The sequence below is a fragment of the Geospiza fortis genome, unplaced genomic scaffold (genome assembly GCF_000277835.1).
Source record: "Geospiza fortis unplaced genomic scaffold, GeoFor_1.0 scaffold12, whole genome shotgun sequence".
In the NCBI taxonomy this organism is placed as follows: domain Eukaryota; kingdom Metazoa; phylum Chordata; class Aves; order Passeriformes; family Thraupidae; genus Geospiza; species Geospiza fortis.
The window spans coordinates 6,469,174-6,489,207 of record NW_005054323.1 but is presented as its reverse complement, the minus strand read 5'-3'; the positions used below and the strand labels follow the sequence as shown (position 1 = coordinate 6,489,207).

The 20,034-nt window shown below is 37.3% G+C and overlaps 1 protein-coding gene across 1 annotated transcript in view; it reads right to left on the bottom strand.

Moving 5' to 3' along the window:
• MPDZ (multiple PDZ domain crumbs cell polarity complex component) overlaps positions 1-14,480 on the bottom strand; it is an 85,285-nt gene extending 70,805 nt beyond the window's left edge. The window contains 7 exon segments of the mRNA XM_005420893.2: positions 218-346; positions 2,307-2,520; positions 4,328-4,467; positions 5,443-5,664; positions 12,225-12,391; positions 12,970-13,040; positions 14,421-14,480. Of these exon segments, the coding sequence (XP_005420950.1) occupies positions 218-346; positions 2,307-2,520; positions 4,328-4,467; positions 5,443-5,664; positions 12,225-12,391; positions 12,970-12,985 (888 nt within the window). The 5' untranslated portion in view covers positions 12,986-13,040; positions 14,421-14,480.
• Between the last annotated feature and the right edge of the window lie 5,554 nt (positions 14,481-20,034).

Below are 20,034 nucleotides of genomic sequence, written 5' to 3'. Positions count from 1 at the left end.
CTAGATTTGAAAATGTAATTTAGAACCTAATTTATCTTTAACATTCAAATGCAGACTCCTGCATTAAAGACACCTTTACAGAGGAAAAATTTCTGTAATTACTGTTTCTTTTTCTCATTTTTTTGGATAAAAGCTACCACTATTTGGTAAAAGTAGTAAAAGTAATGAGTAAGTTCACACCTTACTGAATAGTAACAGAGAGGCAGGTTGAATTTACCTGATCAGCCACCCCTCCTGGGAGGATGGTTTTAACAATCACACCAGTTGACTTTCCTCCCACTATGCCAAAGCCCAGACCTGAGCCATCATTGACCAACTCTATGGTCTCCACATGCTGCCAGTGAACCTAAAAGGAATAAATAAAAGCTTGCAAATGATTAAAAACATAGCATCATAGAATTGTTCAGATGTAAAAAGGCCTTTAAGATTATCAAGTCAAACTATTAATATGCATATAGGAATTTGCAGCATATTTTCTCTTATTTCTTGAGTATGTTTTTAATAATGGAAAGTTGGAGGAAGATTTACATATAATACCTTTTTTAACAATTACTATTAGGTGTGATATTACATAATATTTAATAGGTAAATTACTAATTCTATACAGGTGGAACTTCTCTGATACAAACCAGAGCTGAATAATGGGTCAGAACTTCCAAGAACTTGTTGAATGAATACAGGCAGCAGCCTAGCGCTGCCCACCTTCATGCCACTTTGCAGTCAGTAAACATTGCTTCTAGAAAATCACACACGACTAGAAATTAAAATTTTCAGGTCTGTTCTTCAGGCATGTTCACATCAGTCATTACAACAAAGCAAAAGAGAAACCAAAATCCCAATTCAGTACTTCCAAGGCTGAAAGCAGAACCAAATATTGTGAGGCAGGTAGTAACAGAAATGCCCCATGTAGCATTCTTCTGGGTTGTCTGATGGCAACAGCACGAGAATGAAGTTATTCTGATGGCAGACTGTGTTCTGAAAGGGGCCAAACTGCTCTGAAAGAAAGGCAAATCCTAGCTCACTCGCACGGGGCACTCCTTGAAAGGACAGCTGGAAGCCCATGGTATTCTTTCTTCTGAACAAGAACTCTCACAGTAAACTCATCTGAAATTTAAAACCACAGCTGGTGCTACACTGGATTATACTGGTATAATCTTAAAATAATCTTTTCTTTTGAATAATCAAGGTATTGCAAACTCAAAGCCCTCAGGTACCTGTTTGGAAATCCAGTCATGACATAAAGCCAGTATAATAAAGCAAAGCCTGAAGGAAAAAGAATGGCTCCTAGTATGATGCATTTGAAAGCAAAGAGAACATGAAAAGTGGGAAAGGTATGCTAAACAAACCAGAAGCAGCTATGGAATGTTTGTAAGGAACATCTTTTCATGCAAGGGAAGCTGTTCAGCGAATAGAGGCAATCACATAGATAACAATTTTGTCACAGCAATGCTGGAAAAGAGCAGGCTTCCCCTATGTGCTGGCAGGAAAAGTTAGGTCAGTCAGCTGCCCTCCTGGCACACAGATATAAAGAACATTTCTGACATTCCTCCACTAAAGATTTTATACTAATGATTAAAAAAACAGTTCCTTTTTCCAGAATGATTGCTCTCTACACTTCTGGTAATTGACTCCCTTAAAGAAGGGCCACAGAAGACTGAACTTGAATATAAAAAAATTGAATATAGGCTGTTTCATCCCAGGACAATCCATTACATGAGTGAGGTAAGAGGAAGAGAAAGTACAGTTAATGTCAGCCTGATATCACCACGTTTCTGAACTGTGCTGTCTACCCCTAGATGTGCAAAGGCTCTCATAAGAAAGGAATTGTAGCAGAGCTGCTTTTTAGGGAGTCCTTAAGCGCATCTTGTAATTTCATTGCAGCTCCCATGCTGACAGACAACAAAGAAACAAACACGAAAGCACTCATCCAGCTGGTGGTGCAGATCAGATTACAAAGCCTCAAAAAATTGTTTGCTTAAGCAGAATGCAAAAAAAATATCCTGTTTAGTGCAACCCCAAAATAAAGCTTCATCAAGTAAGGTAAACATGCTGTATTTGCACTGGTGGATACAGATAATTTGGCAGATGGGAGCAGAGAATGCATCCAAGATGAAGATTTTTCCCCCAGCAAGCCAGAATATCTTCTAGTCTTTGAAGGGAAAACATATAGTAAAGATAAATAGAAGAAAAACCTCAAGAACTGTGAAGGAATGTACATACAAGTTACAAAAAATTACTCAAAAGACTACATGCAGTAAGTACATGCACATCAGAACTGAATACACAGATATTTGGGCTATACTCACCGGGTTGGAATGGGCTGAAACTGTGCTAGCAGCAGATGGAGACCGGGACACTACAGGACTGATGAGCTGAGGAAAAGCGCCTCTAGCCACAACTAGCTGGACATTATCTTTTGCCTTCTGCAAAATGCTGATAGCCTGTTGATGTGTAATTGTCTGATCAAGGGCTTGTCCGTTAATAGCAAGGATTTGATCTGCTTCCTTCAGCTTTCCATCTCTGTCACACAGGTAAACAGATGACAAAATAAACAAACAAGAAAAATCAAGGAAGCATTGCCACAGAATTTGCAATATTTTGACAACTTCACAGGATTTTTAATAACCCGGTCTCAATTCCCCCCACTTTTTTAATCCCCCCCTGCAGTGTTGCTGAAAGGAGCTGATGTGGCACCCTGCTGATGGCTCCCTTTGAAGCTAATACCACTACTATTTTCCCCTGGTGACTAGCCCCTAGCCAGCTCTCTCTCCCTGAACCCCCATGCGAGACTAAGTATATTAATCTCAGTTGCTTCTAACCACAGCCTGGGAACTTATGTTTATCCTTGACTTTGAGCCTCCTGCTTTACAGACCAAGTGCTCCACTTTGTTCAGTGCACCCATTCTGAATATTTATCAAACCATAGAGTGGAACACACTTTCATCAGTATGTTACAGAAACAAATTTTATTTTGCTGAAAAACAAAGGGGGGGGGGGGAAGAAGGAAAAGAATAAATTAAAAAAAAAAAGGACAAAGAAAGAAACCAAACAAAAGCCCTGAACAAATTAAAAAAACCTCTTCACTTTCTGACAAAGAAAGCATCACTGAGTCCTTCCTCAGATCTACTCCAAAGGAAGTGCATGAAGCCTACACAATTGAATTACCCTCTCTTTCTTCCACCACTTCTTTGCATCTCAAAGTGGCAATGCTTTGATAAAAAAGGGCAGCAAGGAAAACAAGAATTTCTATTACAACACCCTTTGTGAGCACCCACACTCAAGAAACCCAGATAGAGCAGCAAGGTAGAAAAAAACTATTTAGCTTCAATTTACAAGAAACAAGCAAACAGAGAAAAAACCCCAAAAAACAAAACAAAAAAAAAAGCAACCTTGCCTAAATCAAAAGAAAATAAAACAAAAAGAGAAAGTGGAAACTGGGGAGACTAAAAAATATTGTAGGGTATAAAGCAAGCCACATTTTGTACCTGATTACCTACACTTAAGTCTGTATACTATGTTCTTGTCTCTCTTGCCCATGTTCTTATTAGACTTACAGTGAGTATTCAGATCATAAATAATCCAAAAATATCTCCCTAAAGCACAGTGAGAAACAGCACCAACATGATTCAGCTTCTCCACACAACACATAGAGTACACCACAAAGCAGCTTGGACCAGTGACACACCTCACTAGTCTGCAGCGAACCAGTGCTGCTGCCATTTACCTTTGAGTTTGTGTGCTCCCTCAGCACTTCTCTCAACATTAGCTGTGGAATCTGAGTTTAAGTCTGAAGCATAATTTCAGCAAGCCATTATTATTGCTGAGCTTCCGTAATATCAGCTATGTCTGTGAATATCCCTGACTTTAGGTCAAGACTGCTTGACGTCAAATCTGGGTTTCACACCTGCTCAATGGGACTCTACCTAACAAATAACACTGCCAGATACAGATGACTTTTTTGCTTCAAATTCCTCTTTAGTGCATTCAATGACGGCAAAATATGTATTTCTACTTTAAAAGGCATGACACAGAACAGCAGCTTCCTCTTTTTCCCTATTAAAAAACCCCAGGGAATGTCATCTGTAATTTCTATAAATTAAGAACAGTTCATAGGATGCCTGCTTCAATATCACATCAATTGTGGCAAGTAATTTTACATCTGTGATGATGCTCAGAGTATTAAGAGAGAAACATGTAAACATGTCCTTGTACCAGAAGGACAAAAATAACAAAATAACAAAAATAACAAAAATAACAGCAGTATCACAACTGAACTGCAGTGTCACATACACACTTGGTATAGTAAAATATTCAGTAGTAATATTACCTATGTGCCACACTTCCCTCCTGGATTTCTTGCACAAATATTCCTAGTTCTCCCCTGTTTTCACTCTTGAGTCCCACAACACTGAAGCCCAGACCACCACTTAGAGGTTTAATAAGGTCAATTGTCTCAACAAGACGGCCCTGTTCAGCAGAAGTTAAAAAAAGGGTACAAATGTTAAAAGGTTAAAAATGAACAAAGGTTAAAAATGTTGAAAAGCAGCAATAATAAACATGGCAAACAACTTGGAAATTAATTTTTGAAACAAATAAGTTGTCACTAATTAATGACAACTATAGCTGGGCAAGACTATACAAGCTAATAACTGAAACACAGTTGTTCCTTTCCAATTTCTTGCCATCATACAGCAAATGTTTGAGAAATAAATACTATTACAGCCCAGAAGAGGAAATCAGGGAAAAAAAGATAAATATACAGAGTTTTGGTTTAGTAGTGACTGAATAGTATATAAATATATCTATTTTATAGGGTACAGGACAACTTTCAAGAAAAACAGAAACAGAAGATGAATTTCAGAAAGATGAAAAAAACTTGGACTATTCAAAAAGGCTCTCCTGAACACCACTAGACTTTTCCTATCCTGCTCTCTTACAGATTAAATAGATAAATCCTAGAAAATATCCTTCGGCTTTCCCAGCTCCAGCCACTGAAGGGACTGCTGCACCATTTCTGCTTACTACAGGAAAGTAGTAAGATTAAAGAACAATGCACAGCAAGGTCAACATTTTCAATTTTATTTCCAAGAAATAGATAGATTTCGTTAATTACGCATACAAGAGCATGCTCTGACAAAGTATCTCCCTCATGCACAGAGCAGCAGTTCCACCATGAGCATGAAAAAATAATGGCATGCTGATCTGTAATACACACACTGGTCAGCTAAGGACAGTAGCTCATGAGTGACTATGTCAGGGCTAGATTTTCAACTGCTTTCTCATTTACTAATTGTTTCTCAAACTAAAAGGTTCCTTTTTTTTATACATAAGTGGTATTGTAGTTTGTGCGGTAACTCAATTGCTTTTAAATAAATATACATGTATCCTAATCTTCATATAATCAGTAATCAATATTTTGTAGTTATTATATGATAGGGTTACCTGGGACATATTTCTGATCAGCTGCTCAAAGTCATCACTAGAGAATTTCCCATTAATCTGAGGAGTAATGGATCTCATTGATGTTTCTACCACATTAGCTGGGTTGCCATTCTGCTGAGCCAACAAATATGACTCATTAAGTGGCAAGGATCCCAAGTTCACACCATGATGGAGAAGCTGAGGGAATTCACCACTGGAATGTATGGAAGGTGTAATATTTACCTGTAAAAGATTGAAGGCAACATGGATTTATAGACACAGCAGAAACCTCCTTAGGTAAGGACATTAGCATAAGCCAACTGATCATCAGAAGTACTTGAAATTCCAATTTGCAATTTTAAACAGACATTTTAAGGAGAAAAATTACCTTCAATATTTATACCAAATTGAGTATAATTGAGTTGCACACTACAAGCACAAAACACAAAAGAAATTGATTAGAATAACCTAAAATTATTTTCCATACTCTATCTAAAATTCATTTGGTCCCATCACCATAGCATCTTGAAATACTCCATCACTATGCTAGAGGTAAACAAGAACAAAGGTTTTCTACAACATCAGTATTTAAGGAAAAAGAAACAAACCAAAAAGCAAACAAAAAAACAAAACAAAAAATGTTATCAGTTGTTTTGCAATTTTAAAAAGAAGCATGCACAAATTGATGAAAAAATAATAAATCTCACAGCCACATAGAGAACAAATTTCACTGGTCAGGGTTTCTGCATCACTGTGTTCTATACCTACCAATGTTATTATCTGCTGGATAGCTAAGATTAAATACAAGATTAGTGAACAAGTCTGAAACCACCTGGCTGATCTGAAAGTCACAATCATACATTTACACAGACTTTACAATCCACTTTTCTCAGAACAGAAAAGAAAAAAACTCTGTTTGGCACAGCTATAGTAAATCACCTCTTCCCAGCAGATCTGTGCCAACCAATCTAATAGCTGCTGGTGATATAAAGGTCAGGTAAAGCAGAAATCCTCATTTGTCTTTTGTCCCACTTGCCTGTTGACTGTCAATTGGTACTGCTTTACTCCAGATAAATTTGCTTCCTACTTGCCTGGCATACTAACTATTATATTGCAACTTCAAACTCTTTTCATAATTTTACAATGCACACTTTCTAGCATTCTGCATCACAATACAGAAACCTAGGGTTCCTCTTCCTTAAAGTCATATTTTATACTTCAAGTATCAATAAAAATTTCAAAACAGTAAATATATTCTAAAATACCTACTGCACCAGTCTCAAGCATGTTACATCTATTGGGTTTATCATATCAGTTCTCCAACAGTCCAGTTATTAAAAGGTCAATATTGTTCTCCATCATACAATTCCATCTCATCTGAGGGTTTTAGGAAAATGCAATAAAGCAAACATAATTTGTTGAACAACTTATATGGCTGGGAAGGCCCTCAAGTTAAAGAAAAAATACCACAAGCCAGCATTAGAAAGAGAAGCTCTCAATAGCATGTCTAAGTCTCCTCTGACCTAAAAAAAAACTGTAAAGAAGAAAATTTGGATGTCTGGAACTCAGTGATTTTTATATTCCAGTGATTATGTTCTTTATCCATACTTGTGAGGAATCATTTGGGTTATGTTTCAAACAAATTGTAATGCCTAAAATGTGCACATATGCACTTTCTTTGACCACATACATTCGTATTGGAAAGCTTGGAATGCACAGATAGATAAGCCTTGTTTCACAATTCATTACACGTAACAAAATGCAGAGACATAATCAAATTCTACCCTTTTGAGAATATAAGACTTCCTGTTATATTATATGAATGGATTTGAAACTGTGTTTCTTATCTGCATAAGCTCATATAATAGGTTAATTCACTTCCACCTTCACAATGTTATCCATTTCAATGTATAAAACTGTATAGCTGAACTTGGTCTATTATGTGCTTTATTTCTTATTTGCCTCCACCTTCAAATCTTCTTATAGAGCCTGTTGCTATGCTTCTTCCCACAAAAAATGGTCATTGGTGAAATCATTAATCCTAGGAGGATCTAAAATGATGGCAATTAAGCATTCATATGAAACAGCCTAAGAGTATATGAGATACACACCTGAACTACCTTTCATGTGCACCTAAAGGCCATAGTATACAGGTCTGGTATCACAAATGTTAGTAAGTCATAGATTCAAGTTCTCTTTCTAAATTGCAGTGGTCATTGCAGAAAATAGCACAGAGTTACCCTTTCTGCTGAAGGTTACCATCCTCAGAGCGCTCTTGGTCAAAGCAGTCCCTAGAGAACTAATCACCTGCTCTGGCAAAGCCAGCAAAGTTAGCCTAAACAAAGAACAGAATAGTACGAGTAAAAACTACCAATTTTATCCAATGTCCATCAGTCAGGGCTCACTAAACTACTTTGGGGCAGTTTTTGGAGTGATAACTTCAAACTAAGTGAGTCAGGCTCAGCAGCTGAGCGCGGTAATGACTTCAATCACTATGATTAATAGAATAGAGTTTTCTGTATGTGTGTGCAAAAACCTCACATTTCACATCTCCTCTTCTGAAACAGACATGGTTACACCTTAAAAACTATAAAAATATTTATAGTGATATTTACAGTAGTTATTAATGTAGAAGTTCAGAATTTCAAGACAAATTTATAAGCAGAAACGTGATGACCACTCTCTTCCACGGGTCCCATGAAATCCAGGCTTATAGCACGAAAAACTAGAGAGCAACTGCTAACCACAGCAGTATAGGTCATTCCAGGGGGAGCAATAAACCTCAAGCGCAAATCTTATAATGAAATATTTTTCTTAACTTACAAATTGCACTACTTTGCAATTTTTCTTAACTTACAAATTGCACTACTTCTGCAAACTACCATAATTCCATTAAAAAGTAGCTTTATAGCACTGTGGTTGTGTAATTACAGAATGAAACATTACTGCTTTGTTTTATAAGCTTGCTTATGCTGTTTTTCCTTAATTGGCTTTCTCCTTATGTTTTAAACATCTCCAGCATGGACATAATTTGCATAAGATAAAAAGAAAAAATCATAAATACTACTTAGTATGACAAAATATATGTTTCAGTCACACAGACAGACACAGAATACAATCAAGCAGTGCTTACAGGCAGGAGCTCAAAATACTTTAACAAAAAAGCAACACAAGCCATGTCTGTACTGTATCAAAACTTAAAGCAATGTCCTCAACATCTTTAGGTCTCAACTTATTCAACAAAAAGAAATTTTCAGTATTTCTGCACTACAGCCACTGAGTAGCAGCCCTGGACACCCCAAGAAGCACAAGACTGATTGCAAGATTCCTGAGTAGCAAGAAGGCCAGTTGCAACTGCAATCACACTGGAAGTGAGGCAGCACAAGCCAGAGAACAGGCACAACAGCAGGAAAGGGCCCAGAGCTGCCAGGAACAGGAGTTGACACCAGCACCACTCTGCTCACTGCACCTTTATGGCTCCATCCGCAGAGTAGATGAAGTAGATCCCAAATTAGCATTTCTTGCTATCACTTCATTTAAAAGCGCAAACAGTATTGTTGCCAAGAGGGGCTCAAAACATAAACTAAAAATCTCTAGTTGTCCAAAATACAGAGTTGAGTTAACAATGTTAAGTGTTCACCAGCAATAGGAAAAGACAGTTTCCTACTTCTTCCCTAAATCCTCTCTTGTACAGACACCCAGCTGCTACCCGCCACTACACTGTGAAGAAAAAACTATGGTCAAACTCACAAGTAAAACCAAAAAAACAAAACTAAAACACAACAGAGAAATAAACCCAAAACAAACAAAAAACCAACCAAACAAAACAAACTATCAAACAAAAAAAACCCCAAAACTGAGAAATGCAGCCCTGCCATCTGAGTCAACCATCAGATATTTTGTTCTGGCACAGCTCTGAGTGGAAAGGAGACAGGACAAGGTGTGGAGGAGGAGGTGAACAACTGACAGACAAAAAGGAATGGAAAAGAAGCAGGACAGGAATGCTAACATAGTCCAATCATTTTCTTTAAAATATTTCATAAAGAAAATAAAATATTATTAAAATATTTAAAACACCACAATCTCTGTTTTTCTTCTCTGTCTCTGTCTTATCTTCAAACAACAAGACTGCTCTTCAACATCAGAAAACAAGCATTAACTCAAGAACAAGGACAGAAAGAGACAAGAAAAAAAATGGTTCGTTCAGTGCTCCCCAGTTCAAGAGACTTCTGAAGTCAAAACAGTAATTCAGAAAAAAACATCTCTTTGTTGTGCTTAGACTTTTCCACTTCAGTTAACTTCATAATGACAGTTTAGCAGTACAAACAAATCCTGCTCGCTCATTTAGGGAAAAAAAATACTCCTCAACTTTAAAGCCTACTAATAAGAATCAAGGCATCAGATTTGCTGACTTTAGACCATGCCTCAAGGTAAAGCAACATACGACCCAGTCCACACACTGCACAAATATAGGGCAGGACTTTCACTATCATCTCTGTATTTCAAGACACAATGCCTCAAGCCAGGAATACATCTTTACCTTGAAATTTATAGATGACCCCAGAGGCCCACAATGAAGTCTCACTGGTTGACCTACTTCTTCTGGGATACTTGCAAAGAATCTGTTTGACTTGTAAAGTAAACTGCCATTCTGGCTTTCCTGCTCCCATTCCCTCTTTCAAACTACACTGTCCTAAAAGATAACCTCCCCAAGAATTTTGCAGTAGTCTTGTAGCTCTTTAAAAATTCATTGAAAAGAGAGGGGCAGTTAAACAGACTGTCACGCTTCACCTCGAAAAGAATCAAACGTCCATTAAACTGTCACTGCAGCTCATCATTAAACTTAAAAAAATTAGCCATCTTAATCTCCAGTGGGTAGAAGCTGCAACATCTTGTCATTACACAAGACAGCACTGTTTGTCATCCTATCTCAAACACGTCTCTGACTGCAACTGTAGGGATACAACTTCTCTCCTTAGTCTGACACAGCTTGGCCAAAACACCTGGTCACTACTCACATGCCTTGCAGTTTTCATCAACTCTTGCTTAAGAGCTTCAAGAGCACAGTACCCTGACAGCTGTAAAAAGGGTGTCCTTGAATGGTGTCCTCAAAAGTGCACCTCTGAAAACACAGGTTTTTTTAACAACTCTACCTCTTTTATGCTTTTATTCTTTGTCCCGTTTCAGTATGCCTTGTAAGTATTTACACAAAATAAAAACAAATAATCTCATGTCATATTGTAGGGAAGAAATTCTATAGAAAAAAATATAAGATAAAGAACTGACACAAATCTAAGAATGCTGGAAACTTATATTTACATGTGCAAGTGTTCATGTAAGCACACATTAAAAAAAAGGGAATTCACATCCAAATAGCTCCCCTGTCAACTAGACAGGGTACATACCATGCAACATGCACAGATCACTTAACTTACTTCACAGACAAACCTGCAGTCAGGACAGAAAGTGATGTTATTATTTGCTTTTTAAAAAATACATGCCTTAAATTACCCATCCTAGTATCTCCTGCTTCATTTTCTAATTTAGGAAAGTGTATTTAAAAAGATAGCCATCCTTTAACTTCACAGCTAATGTCCAAAAGTGAAAATTTAATTTGCTATTTAAAAAAAAAATTTATTGATGTTTCAGGCATACTTTTACTTCCCACTACATGTTCCTAGGGTCTTTGCCATGTAATTCACACAATTTCTGGATGTCACTGTTAAATTCTCATTTCCAAATGGAAGTGCAAACAAACCCTCAGGACAGTTTTTTCCCCTGGGATTTTTTTAAATTACTCCAATGTCATTAAGTCTCTAAATACTAAACAGACAAAATTTGAAAACCATTGTGATGAATACAACAGAGACACCATTCTAATTTATTTCTTGTCGGTGCAAAATAGCATCAAGATGATGCACAAGAAGCAATAAAGGGCTACAGTGCATTCTTCTGCTGAACAGCTGAAGTACTGTGAGGATTGTAAGGAATCCGTCTCATCATAGTCTGGTCAGAGACCAGATGAGGCTCCACACTGATGATAAGGTCCACGTGCAGGGTCTGCTCCCTCCCACCAGCAATTCTGCATACCAGACAGAGCTGGCCATCTTGGAGGAGTCAACAGGAATGACAATTTGCAAAGCTAGATACATAGTTTAGTCCTAATTCAGTTACTGAACTACTTTCTATATTCTCCAAATTCTTATTCTGCTGACAAGAAAATTACAGCAACAAATAAAGTCAATATAGCCAAGCTGCTGACCCTTTTCTCAAGCTCATTGAAAACATGCAGAAAATTAATACTTAATACCCTGAGCAAGCAAAAAGAAGGCAAGCGCTCTGGCTTCTCTTTGATCTTTTATTCCTATACAAAGTACAAAATAGATCCTTGTTTCCCTCTGAAGTCAACCATTCTACAGCTTCCCTCTACATCCTTATTTTAGCAGGGTAAGACACAAAGGAGCAATAAAAGGCTCCTAGGAAAAAAGTTCTACACCTCATAGAAAACATGGTCCTTTTGAAGGTCAGAGAAAAAAAGCTTTATGTTACCCCCACACCCATATCACCATTTCCCTACCCTGCACATTTTAAGTAATGAGCATACACATAAAAATCACATACACAAAAATCACATACACAAAATATAGCTTCAACAAAGCCCCAAAAAGTCCATGTGGTATGTCCCCAAACCTTTGGATCAGATGTTTAATTTAAGCCATTTCACTGTCAAAAAGCAGAAACACAAACATCTTTGCATTACCTTAGCAAGTTTCCCCTTGCACTTGCAAGACTACTTTTCCTACCTGATCTCTCAGTTGTTGAACAGAAGTCTGAAGGCTCAGAATTTGATTAAAAAGAGGACTCTGCAGCACTGATTTTAATAGGCTCAGTTTCTCCTCATTTGCAATGTCACCTCGATCCCGAAGTTTTGTCTGTAAGCGCTCCATGGCCTGGAGGGCCCGATGAGTATCTGCAGCAATAATCATTCCTAGTCAGCAACAGTCTAGAAACAGCTACACAAGGTACAGGTTTAACTATAACCCTCTCTACTCTTCAAACTAAAGAGAACTTGAATGGTTCTGTTTTGAACAAAAACCCCAGCCTGTCCAATGAAGCAGGAAGTCAGAGGCAAAGCATAAATCAGAAGCCAAGGAAAATTGTATTTTTGTCCATCAAGAAGTGGGTTACAAAATGAAAGAGCCTTCACTGAAATTCAGTTACAGGAACTGTGGCTACAGTCCACTGCAAATAAACAGGGGCATAAATAGTCATAATTGAAAACATCTTTCTTTTCCATGCAAATTTTTAATTCAAGAAAAGATTAAAACAATGAAATCACGACAACAGGCCCAAATTCAAATACACTAAACATATGATTGTACAAATTTTGTTTTCAAATACAAAAACCCAAACACAACAGCATTTCTAAGCACAGTAGATTATTTTTTCTTGAAACCTCTCTCAGCAGTATAAACCCATATCCCAAATCTATCACACACACTCAATGTGGCCACAAAAATATTGTGATACAAATGAAAAAAAAATTACCAATTGTTTCCAACATGTTTTCTGCTTCTCAGCTTCTATTTCAACACTGGAAAGAAACTGTAAATATTTCCCTGAAAAGTAACAGAAGGAAAAAAAGGTCACATTTATAGAAATACTAAGCTCTGAAGGGAAAGAAAAAAGGTTGACTTTTGAAAGCAATAAACAGCAAAATAATGATCCACAAAAAAACCCATCTTCACAGATAATTAAAATAACATCAAAGTCAAATTCTGACTCACTTTGGTGTTCAAAATCTTCCTGAAAATTGCTTTAGGAATATACTTTGTAATTTATTTGCATTTCCATATCAAAGTAGCTGTCTGCATACTGTTGCACAACATGTCCTGCACTGCTTTAATCAGACACTATGAATCATAGCTGCCACTGAAATTTTACAGTTTCATTGCTTTCCTTTTCAGTGATTCACAAAAGACATTCCCTGCGGGATCAGTTTTCAAGCTCTGTGTTGACAATTTCAGGCGCATGAGCCACAGCACACTTTTTACAGTCACCTTTGAAAGAAAAGTCATACAAACCACAAGGCTACAAGCTTGTAGGATTCTCACACTAGAGCCTCTACTATTAATATCTAATGGAATTGAGACTCAGATGTGGATGGTAGCTGAGTTTTTATCAGTGTGGGTTTCCAGGAAGGAAATTCCACACTGGGAGGAAGAAATTCTGAAATTGCTTTGCTGATTTTTTTTTGCTGCTTTTTGGGGTTGTTTGGGGCTTTTTAAAAATGTACATCTGCAATTGCTCAGAAATTTGCAGTGGCAGAACATGTTTGATGGAGATGGATAGCTGAGAAGTGAAGAGCTCAAATATCATTGCAGGTGTATGAACTGTTGATCTTATCTTTCATAGTTTGTTTTCTTTATAGTAGGAAAAAACCAGTACAGCATCCCCACTTGAATCTGGAGAACCTAAAAACATGCAGAACTGTGATCTGTAAGCACTCAAGAAAAGTAATTCTTTCTTGAGACATTGGATAAAAAGAGGAAAAGGAATGATGTTGACAGATCACTAGATAAGACAGCCTAACAGGACCATTAGTTATAGAATCTGATCATTTTGTCAAGCCTATACTGTTTGTAGTTTGTGCAGAAAAAGCAAACCAAATGGATTTTAAATGGTTTCAAGTTCCATCAATATGACTTCCCTAGTTTCCATATGCCTGAAGCTTCCTAGTTCCAACCTTGCCATGGGCAGAGAACTTTCCACTAGATCTGGTTACTCAGAGCCCAGTCCAGCCCAGTAAAAGAATGAGGAGCACATAACCCCTCTGAAGACTGCATTTGAATTTGACAATATATTGATGCAGAATCACTGATCATCCTTTTTAGGATTATTATTAAACCCCTTAAACCTGACTTTGTCAAAGTAATGTTACTCCATGGTCCAAATTATGCCTTTAAATAAAAATAAGCCTTTATAATTTTTTTTCTTACTTGGCAAGGAAAATTCCAACATGTGATTGCCAGATCTGCAAAACGACCCAAATATCTTGTATTTTCACCTTGTCACTCTACAAAACAGGACAAAACAAAGTCTATTTTACATGGCAAGGGCTGGATGAGATTATTTAAATGTTATGAAGGAAGTTGACTTCCCCAAACTCTTATCATCCGTAGCTTTTCTTTCTAGATTAAAAACTACTATCACTTCTATTCAGAGCCACTATTTAAAATCAGAGGTATTTATGTCATGCTTGTAGATGTTTTCCTCAGTACCAATGCAAATCAAAGCAGTTCTTTCCTGTGTCACTGTTCCAGTTCTTTCTCAATACCTACCCTTGGGGCTGTGTAGAGGATGGAACCAGAGAGCTGTGCAAAAAAATTAGAAATTGAGTATTTTTTCAGTAATTTCATTTATCACAGCACTATGTGCACAAGCACATAACATCTTATGTTCAACAGATGAAACTACTCAGGAAAAAATAGAGGGTTACTGTTCTGCTTTAACTCTGCAAAAACCTCAAGAAGAGACGCAGTTGTAAAATGTCTCTACCTTTTGGGGTAGCTGGATATTGTTTTATTTTATGACTCAATTTGACTAAAATTTCATTCTTCTTGTGCTGAGAAATGTAAATTTTACAAGTGACAGTACCCACAGTTATCTCTGTGTTCATGTAATTCTGAAGATATGAACTCTAACAACTTATAGCAGAGGATTCTACAAACAAACACAAGTCCTAAACATATCTATAGGTTGAGATTATGCCATGTAATTTGCAATGAAAAAAAGTCTTTAGCTCTGCTAAGACACTCATTACTTAGTTTCTATTTATCTCATGCTTTAGAGAGGAGTGAATACTGCTCTAGCGCCATGCTAGTATCAGCAAACCCATTTTGAACTCTCAGTTTATTCGCTTTATTTGGGTTTATATTAGTAGGGAATCCCTTCCCAGCTGGCCAGCTTAATGCTTTTGTTGACATCAGCAGTAAGCATGAGAAAGACCAAAACTGTCCTCAGAATGTTTTCACTCAGACACCTCCTCTGAGGCAGATGCAATGCACAGAGGGACACCTGTGTTTGCCTCTACGTGTTGCAGGCCAAGATGACCTCTGTTCACTCTGCCTGCCCTCTGAAAGGGCAAACAGACACATGACTGCTCCTGCTGTGCCACATCCATGCTAAAAGTGGGATCTGTCAGCACCAGCTTAGTGGCACATACACATAGTGAAGTACTGGAGAAGCAACCACACATCTCTCCAAAATACACTGCAGAGACATATCCATAAACACCACCACCCACTACAGGACACACTGGCCTTTAAACCAGCATGCTTCTAAGTATTTTAGCAACAATGGGCTAGTGAGAAGCAGAGTGGAATGCATGATCACTTGTTAAAAGGCCTAATTCTGCTATACTGAGTATTTTTATAATGGCATTGTAGATTTCTAGATGCAGAGTGGGAAGTTTAGTTCTGATTTCCTCATTTTGCAATCTCCTGGCAGTCTGTATCACAGGAACCTGAAGCCAAAACCTTCTATACAGGATACAACAATCTTCACACTTCAAAGAGCTTAGTAGCTTAGCTCAAAGTAGATTTAACTATTTTTGTATTTCAGTGCTAAAGTTCATTAATCTCTTCACAGTAATAAGAACACAAGCTGTCTGAGTCAAAACTTTATAGGCAAATCGAAGAAAGACAGTTAAGCAAATGCAAGTTAAATCTATGTTCAAGTTCTAACGACATGGGTAGCTGAAAGCAGTGATGTAAACAAAGAACAAATAGCCAAACAAACCAAAAAGAAAAAAAAATAATGAAAAAATCAAACCTCATCACCTTCTCTCGCTTTCCTACTGTTTTAGAACATTAGACTAGAAAACACAAGGAATTTTAGACAGGTATAAGGTGACAAACACACCATACTCACTCTAAGAACAAACCAAAGTTAAAGATGATCCCTTTCAAGCTTGCACTTTCGAAATTTGATTCTTCCAATGCTAATGAATAAAAACGGGATTTTTTGCCACTCTTCATGCTACCCTTTGATGACATTGGTTGCCAGAAAACAGCTGGCATCTTGCAACTCTGGTTTCTATCTGTCCACTTCTGAAACACTAAAATGCACAGGTGGCAGAATTTTTTTTAACTTCTGAAATTTATTTGATCACCTCCTTTCCACTACAATTGCAGAAGGCATTTAGCTAAACAGACAAAAGATTCGTGAAAATAGTAAGGCAACCCATTTCCATTGATCATTCTTTCACATCTATCACTTAGTTTCTACAAGGAAACCTACTCTGTTTCATTGACAGATACTCCATCTACTGTTTCACAAAGCCATTTTAGATAATACCTTGGAAACTAATGCTCATAGCATGGATTAGGAAACATGCCATGCCAAAGATAGAAAACATAGTAATAGGCTTTGCCCCATAACTCCTGCATTACTTGAAATACTCTGAGTATACAGAAGAAATGCCTATCTTAAGAGTGATCTCTAGGCCCAAACTCTGGCTTGAAGTTGCATGAGATTAAAATTAAATCTATTTCAATTAAGCAGCAAGGTAACCACAACATGCATTTTGCTAAAGACAGTATTTCGGAACTTCTAATCCAACACTTTGGCCTGTGTTTGTCTGGGCTAGAGATATCCTTTAGTACATGATTTTTATCTCATGTCATCTTCTTCCCTAGTTTTCTGGCTATCACTCAAATAGGCATATCGTGTTAGCACCGTGCAGTGCAGGAACAGAAACCAAACCACATAGGAAGTGGAAGATGCTCATTACTGCTTAACTTTCTGCCTGCCTGCAGATTCTAACAGCTTTTCCATTTTTCCCACTTACCTCCTTAAAGATGGCTACTAACCCCAGGAGGAAGACTAAGGTGGATCCCCAGACACTGAGCAGTCTTGTGAAAATTAAGGCAGTTGAAAATATTCACAGTAAATTCAAAGATCTCGTGCTTTTTTTATGTTTTTTTTTTCCTAGCTACTTTTCCACTGTCACAAATGCAGTTTTGCTGTTGCATACAGTACTTTTTTAAGCACACAAACAGTGTAAAAATAAATGCAAGACAGCAATGACCAACAGGGAAAAAGAGAACAAAAAGAAAAAGCAAAATTAATGTGCACTGTTCCACAAGGAACAAAGCAGATTTCCATCAACTGCCTGGAATGTAACAAGCAAACAAGAGATGCCTGACATCTACATTTGATACCTATGCTAATGAAAATTGTTCTGAAACATTCAAAGCAGAAAAAAGGCAGTATTGCATGACCTATATTAAGACTCTAAGCACTTTGAAAAAAGATTACTAGCCTCTTTAAATTTAGCAAAATGCTGAATGCATCAAAAAATACATATAGAGGTAGTGGTTCCGTATGTTGAAGAAAAGTTCTGTGATAGAGCTGATGGACAGCACCATGTACTTTGAATCAATTACGAAAACAGAATTTTGAACATTCAGCTACTTTTAATCTTCTGTATGCATCACTCTAATGTATTAAAGAAACTTAAAATCCTTTTCCACGAACTGGCAATCTGTTCCCTGTGTATAATTAATAATTTTCTGTAACATGTAAGAAGCCCTACATCAGCATAAAATATAATATCCATGGTAACGGACATGCTAATAATTGCAACCGGGAAATGGGACTAAACTATCCATAATGATTGCACCTACCGATAAATGTGTGTGATATAGTGTATTTAAAATTGATTTGCAAAGAGCATTTCAAAAACAACAACACAGAAGGTAGGATGTTTCTGGTGGGGTTTGTTGGGTTTTTTTTTGTTCGTGAAACAAACAGATCATCTTTTACAAAAAAATATTTTTTCAGTAAATATCTTAAATTAAGATCAATTGGCATCTTCTCACATTAGCTTCAGGAACTGAAAAGCAACTTTTTAGCATATACAGAATACAGGGGACTCTACTGAATATACTGAATTGATGAAATACAGGCATGGTTAATATTGGCTGTTTATGTTTTCAAGCATAGGCAAATGATAACCATATTCATTAAATTCAATTAAACCTGATGAAGAACAGATTTTACAGCAGTTGCACCTCAATGTATATTGGATTCTTCACAGAGGTGACAACAGCATACATAAATGAATAAACGCAAAGCCTCTCCAAACAGCTGCTAGTAAGCATCAACAAAGATGTATTGTGACAATAACAAGTGACTTATACAGAAAATCTTAACACTGTTTAACAAGACCTGTGCAAGGGGTCTCAGATGTAAGGACAGGGTCTGAAAAGCCTACAAAAGAAATATGTTATTATTGCCAAGGCAAAAATAGCATATTTTCCTATCGACTTGTCAGGAACACCAGCAGTGAAACAAGACTGTCCTTATCAATGATAATATAGTATCCTACCAGCATGGCATTATATTAGCCAAAACTGCTTCGCCAGGATGCTCAAATATATAGCCAATTAGAAAATGTACTGGATGCACTTCACAAAATTTTAAATTTTTTTTGGTGCGTGAAACATGGAGCAGAGATTAAAAAGGTCTTTACAATGGTTCTCAATATGCTGAATTAAGTGCTACTTGTTAAAACAAAACCATCTACAGCTATGTGCATGACTGAGAAGATATAAGGCATTCTTGGCTGAAGAATTCACAGACCAGGGCCCCACCAGGGCCAGGTGAAATAAAAAGATCCATTAGTATCTACGTAGCGCAGTTTCCTTTCCCTAGTGCTGACAGCGATGTAACTTTCCTAGTGCACTTCCGCACGAAGCGGGGAGAATGTATCCTAGTGAAAAGCTTCTTCAAAGCACTAAGGAAACCATTAGAAACGCCACAGCTAATCAGTAAATGTTACATGCATGCTACTGTTAACAAGATAGGAGACATAAAAATATGCAACTAAAAATTGATAAAAAAATTTTAAAAATTATGTTCTCTGTCTAATAAAGCTGCTTGTTAAGGTGGGTATGTCCTTAGTTATTTTCCACTTGCATTCTTTTCTTTTAGTGTTACAACTACTTTCAATTTCCACAGAAGCATCAAGCAACACTCCCAAAAAGTATTTCACCATTTTCCCCTTTTCTAGTTTGGATTCCTTCCTACCAAGGAGTTGCTGTTTCTTTGGGAAACGCAGAAGTGATACGGAAACCACAGGGCATCACACAATAGAACTTCTGCAACTGCGGAATTCAGACCCTTCCTCTTTATCTCAGTAAATCTCTGCTCTCCTACTGCGACAGACTCCCAACATCCCTTCAGGGACCAAAGCCAGTAAGGACGTTTCCTATCCAACAGTTCGTAATTAAAAAAAAGAATCTTCTACACGTATTAGGACACAAAAATATAGATGGACGATGCAGTGTTTATAAAAGCAAAAGGCAAGGAAAAGGGAAAAAATTATAACCAACGTTTTTCAGCCAAACGGCAAATCCAACCTCTTAAATGCTGTACACGGAGTTCAAAAGGTCGGCTTTGTGAGTTTTTCTTTTTCTTTCTTTCCTCCTAATACTCTTTCCAGTAACACAGGGAGGTGCTGGCAGCAAGAGGGGACAAGAGAAACGAACCATCCCTTTCCTTTGCGCACCCAGACTCATCCAAGAGCACATCTGCGGGCGGCCCCTC